We start from the raw sequence: 5,000 nt of genomic DNA, 5'->3' as shown, positions 1-5,000 counted from the left end.
TGTGTGTGTGTGTGTGTGTGTGTGTGTGTGTGTGTGTGTGTGTGTGTGTGTGTGTGTGTGAGAGACATAAAGACAGACAGAGTGTGTGTGTGTGTGTGTGTGAGAGAGAGAGAGACATAAAGACAGACAGACACAGAGTGTGTGTGTGTGTGTGTGTGTGTGTGTGTGTGTGTGTGTGTGTGAGACATAAAGACAGACAGAGTGTGTGTGTGTGTGTGTGTGTGTGAGAGACACACAAAGACAGACAGAGTGTGTGTGTGAGAGAGAGACACAAAGACAGACAGTGTGTCTAGGAGGGACATAAAGACAGACAGATTGTGTGTGTGTGAGAGAGAGACACAAAGACAGACAGTGTGTCTAAGAGGGACATAAAGACAGACAGATTGTGTGTGTGTGTGTGTGTGTGTGTGTGTGTGAGAGACAAAGACAGACAGTGTGTGTGTGTGTGTGTGTGTGTGTGTGTGTGTGTGAGAGAGAGAGAGACAAAGACAAACAGAGTGTGAGAGAGACAGAGAGACACAGAGTGTGAGACACAGACAGTGTAAGAATGAGACAGAGAGACAGAGAGAGAGACAGACAGAGTGAGAGACTACCTAGTGAGAGCAGGTAGAATTATATCCAGGATATTAGAGCATGAATTATTGATTTGATCGGAGAGATGTGGGTTGGCTTGTTATTGCACCACAAATGAAAACTCATGTGGTGTTACCGAGGAAATCAGTCCTCCCTTCACACCGTGGTTTCCAGAGGAAGAGCTGAACCAATCTGAAGATGTGCACAGCAGGGCCACAGGGAAATCACCAGCTAGTGCATAGTAGGTCATTTTACACGAGCGCTAATACAAAACTGTCTCTGCCTTGCATCACCATTGGAGTCACGTTCAGTAGGGAGATGCCGGTCGCTCGCTACGTTTTTACGGGTCTATTACGTCTGGACTCGAACAAAACAGCAAAGTCCACCGGCTTCATTACAAGCGTATTATTCCACACTTTACACAACACCTTCATCTGTTACACATCTGTTTGTTATGATGCCGCCTGGGTTACTGGTTCTACCTCAAGCTTGATTATTTTCCGATGACGGGATGTCCAGAGGTATTCGGGTCCTCGTATAAAACTCGTTACAGTTGTGCAAAGCATTAGATACAAGTTCCTCCAGTGTTCTCCAGTCACAAGTCTGATCTAAAGTCAGTCAGGACGTGTGTTTTTTTTTCCCTCTGTTGATAATCTCACACTGAATTTTAGTAGTTGAAGATGAACACCTTCAAATTTTAGACACTTGTAAACGAACACTCGGGGCGTCTCACAGAGAAACAGGAATTGTGTGAAGATCATCTGAGGTGTTAATATCTCTTTAATAAGATCTCGTAGCTCATCCTGAACCGGTGAGATGTCTGGGTTACTGCATTAGTACATTAATACTACCTAATACTAATACTACTAATACTACTAATACTTAATACTAATACTTAATACTTAATACTAGCAAAAACTAGTAGGGATTGAAGTGAAGAAGTTTCTGATTAAAACATAAAATAAGAGAGAATTTCTTCAGAGCCTTTACTCTTTGCTTAAGGAATTCATTTCAGGGTTGAATTTTGATGTAATAAGCCATGAGGATTAGCAGGAATGAAAACTTTTAAGCTTGACATGAATTCTTAAAGGCACGACTTCATTATGAACGCTACGTTTATTTATACATAAACTAATGAGCTGCTCATCATGTATTTCTAAAACAGCCTGTAAATATTTTACACACAGTTCATCTGTAATAACACACAGTTCATCTGTGTTAATTTCGTCAGACGAGACGAGACGAAATATGTTCGTCAACAACCTTTTTTTTCATGACTAAGACGAGACGATGACGAGACTGCACCGCTGTCCAAAAACGCTGACTAAGACTAAATTAACATGCGTTATTGTTGACGGAAAAAGACGAGACGAAAATGTTTTGTATAAAATAAAAACTAAGATAAAATCTCTCTTCATTTTCGTCTACAATTGTCTCTGCTTTTTCATCAGCTGTTACGCCTTTAAAATATTCTGCACGAGTTCGCGGTTTCGTGCTGTTTAGTGTGTGTGTAGAAACAATTCGTCCACACGGCGCTCAAAAGAAAATCCTGAGCGCAAGTCCACCCCTGGTCTAGTCAGGCTTTTTGTGTTAAATTATATTTCCTGTCGCTCCGCAGGCTCTTTTATTGTACACGACAGCTTATGTCCCGATGACCGGTCTTTGCATTACAATTAAAAGCATTATTAATAAAGTAAAAAATGTGATGTGGAGTCAAGTTCGAGTGAAACATCTGTGAAACACTTTTTTTACTGAAATGTTTATCAGTAATAATCTCAGTAAAAATGTGTTATTTTAAAAAAAGACTACAATTTTTTGACTAAAACTAGACTAAAATTAAAAGACTTTTAGTCGACTAAAACTGGACTAAGATACCTTGAGTTTTCTTTTGACTAAAACTAGACTAAAACGACGAGACTTTTAGTCGACTAAAACAACTAACAAAAAGAGATATGTGAATGACTAAATATGACTAAAACTAACAAGGACATTTGGCACAAGACTAAGACTAAATTAAAAATAGGTGACAGAATTAACACTAATCTGTAAAGACCTGTTTCAGTCGGTAAATAACTCTAATCTAGTCTAATCTCCTTAACTATTTTCTGATCTACTCTATTTTAATCCACTCTAATCTAATCTTATCTAATCTAATCTACGTGAATCTCCTTTACTCCAATCTCTCTACTCTAATCTACCCTTTATCTAATCTAATCTACTCTACTTTATTCTACTCTAATATACGCTAATCTTCCCCAATCTCCTCTATTCTACTGAACTATATTCATTCATTCATTTTCTACCGCTTATCCGAACTACCTCGGGTCACGGGGAGCCTGTGCCTATCTCAGGCGTCATCGGGCATCAAGGCAGGATACACCCTGGACGGAGTGCCAACCCATCGCAGGGCACACACACACACTCTCATTCACTCACGCAATCACACACTACGGACAATTTTCCAGAGATGCCAATCAACCTACCATGCATGTCTTTGGACCGGGGAGGAAACCGGAGTACCCGGAGGAAACCCCCGAGGCACGGGGAGAACATGCAAACTCCACACACACAAGGCGGAGGCGGGAATCGAACCCCGACCCTGGTGGTGTGAGGTGTGAGGTAACCACTAAGCCACCGTGCCCCCTCTACTGAACTATATTTTACTCTAATGTGTTTTGAACTACTGTAATCTTCTCTACTATATAAAATCTGCATCTTGTTCGGGGTCAGAAGGTCCACCATAAATAGCTTAAATGCCCCAGATATTTACAATCTAATAAATTCTTGATTCTTTTTAGGAGCATTAGGGTAAAGTTTTTTTTAGGTAACTATTAGATGAGACGTGGAAAATGGACCGGCTCGATACCGAAATGTCACGCTAATGACGGCCAGAAAAAAACTTGAAAAACTTTCAAAGATTAACAGAAAGTTAGAAAGTTTGTGAATAAAAAAAGATGAGATTTAAAAAAAAAATTGCCCCTGAAAATCAACTCCAGGGGGCAAATATTGCCCTGTTTTTCTAGCTGCCAAAATAATTAGGCATGCTCCACTCCAGATTCCACTTTACAGAATGTCTAAATATCAAATTTACTGAAATTAAGCACTCTGTCAAAGTGCTAGTTTTCCCCCAGGGGCAGATTATACCTGATCCCGGACTAAAACCGATGTCTTATGGAGAATTACCGCATGCCAAAAGCTTCATGTCGACATTTAGTAATAAATTGGTGTTTTGAGAACTGATTCAGAAAAAGAAAAAGAAATAAAAAAATCAAATGGCTTTTTTAAACAAAGCTTTTTTTTTTTTTTTTTTTTTTTTTTAGCAATTTAACTGTAATGTTACTTACCCCATTTACTGGGTAGGTCATCCAACCAAGTTCCCCCAATACAGCTGTGGTGTCCAGGAGAACCACTGCAGACAAAAGAAAGAGAGAACGTTAGATGGAAATAAGGGTTACGTATCAAACCCAGTGGACTTTGCCAATACATCCTGCGTATTCTGTTAGAATTTATTTTACTTAGGGATTGTGTTGTGTACAAAATGTCCAGCCCAGCCTTCATCAGATGACGCTTTCCTTAGCTGTTCTCCCTGATTACAGCAGGGGTGAAAACACAGCCATTAGGCCGCCCTCACAGACTTCTATACGTGCTAATTTGATATGACGAATGTGCAATTTCCCTCTTCTCCAAGCCTACACTTAATTACAGTAGCTATCAATAAAGCGTGTCGTCGTCGTCTCCATGGTGGCTACAGTGCAAACTTTTTTTTGGGGTTATTTTTTGGAGTGTCAATCGTTCTCCTGTGTGATATTCCGTCTGTCTTTTAGAGCTTTAGATATCTTAGCAGCCTAGGGAGGTAAAGAGAGATGTATTTTGGGACGTATCAGGTCTCCCCTTGCTTGAAAGTGTGTGGTGCTAAAAAGCCATGATGGTACACAGAGTGTTGTGGTGTTATACAAACAATAGGTGTGTTTGTAATACACGAGAGCTGGTGTGTTTAACAGAGGGCCAGACGGCTACTCTAATATCTGCGCTGAGTGCAAGGCAGGGCTAAATGCCCTAAACATCTGCAGACAGACTGAGCGCTACTGTACGCCATAATCAAATCTGCCTGCCGATGCCGGATCGCCATGACTGGAAGTGATGGATCTGCGCGTCTCAACACACCCAAACAAGGAGAGGTGAATTAGAGAGCTGGGCACTTTGGCTGCCTGGATAAAATCGGATTATACCCCGTCTAGACCCCATGACGCGGTCTCAGGTCATAATTATCCCCAGATTTCCACATTGAAGTTTTCTCTGCCGTCCGGTGATGAAAGCGAGATTACACTTAGATCGGGTGATAGATTTAGATGGACTTAATTACGGAATATTTATGGCCAACTTACTCAGAACCAGATTAAACTTCAGTCGAAACACAACTCTCTATG

The 5,000-nt window shown here is 40.7% G+C and overlaps 1 protein-coding gene across 2 annotated transcripts in view; it reads right to left on the bottom strand.

Moving 5' to 3' along the window:
• Positions 1 to 5,000, bottom strand: part of epha6 (eph receptor A6) — a 160,862-nt gene that overhangs the window by 127,846 nt on the left and 28,016 nt on the right. For both annotated transcript variants that reach the window (XM_060860667.1, XM_060860666.1), the window contains one exon: positions 3,918 to 3,982. In XM_060860667.1, the coding sequence (XP_060716650.1) occupies positions 3,918 to 3,982 (65 nt within the window). The remainder of the gene's footprint in view (positions 1 to 3,917; positions 3,983 to 5,000) is intronic.

This window comes from Tachysurus vachellii, chromosome 24 (genome assembly GCF_030014155.1).
Source record: "Tachysurus vachellii isolate PV-2020 chromosome 24, HZAU_Pvac_v1, whole genome shotgun sequence".
Taxonomy (NCBI): Eukaryota; Metazoa; Chordata; class Actinopteri; order Siluriformes; family Bagridae; genus Tachysurus; species Tachysurus vachellii.
This window is presented reverse-complemented; position numbering and strand designations above follow the sequence as displayed.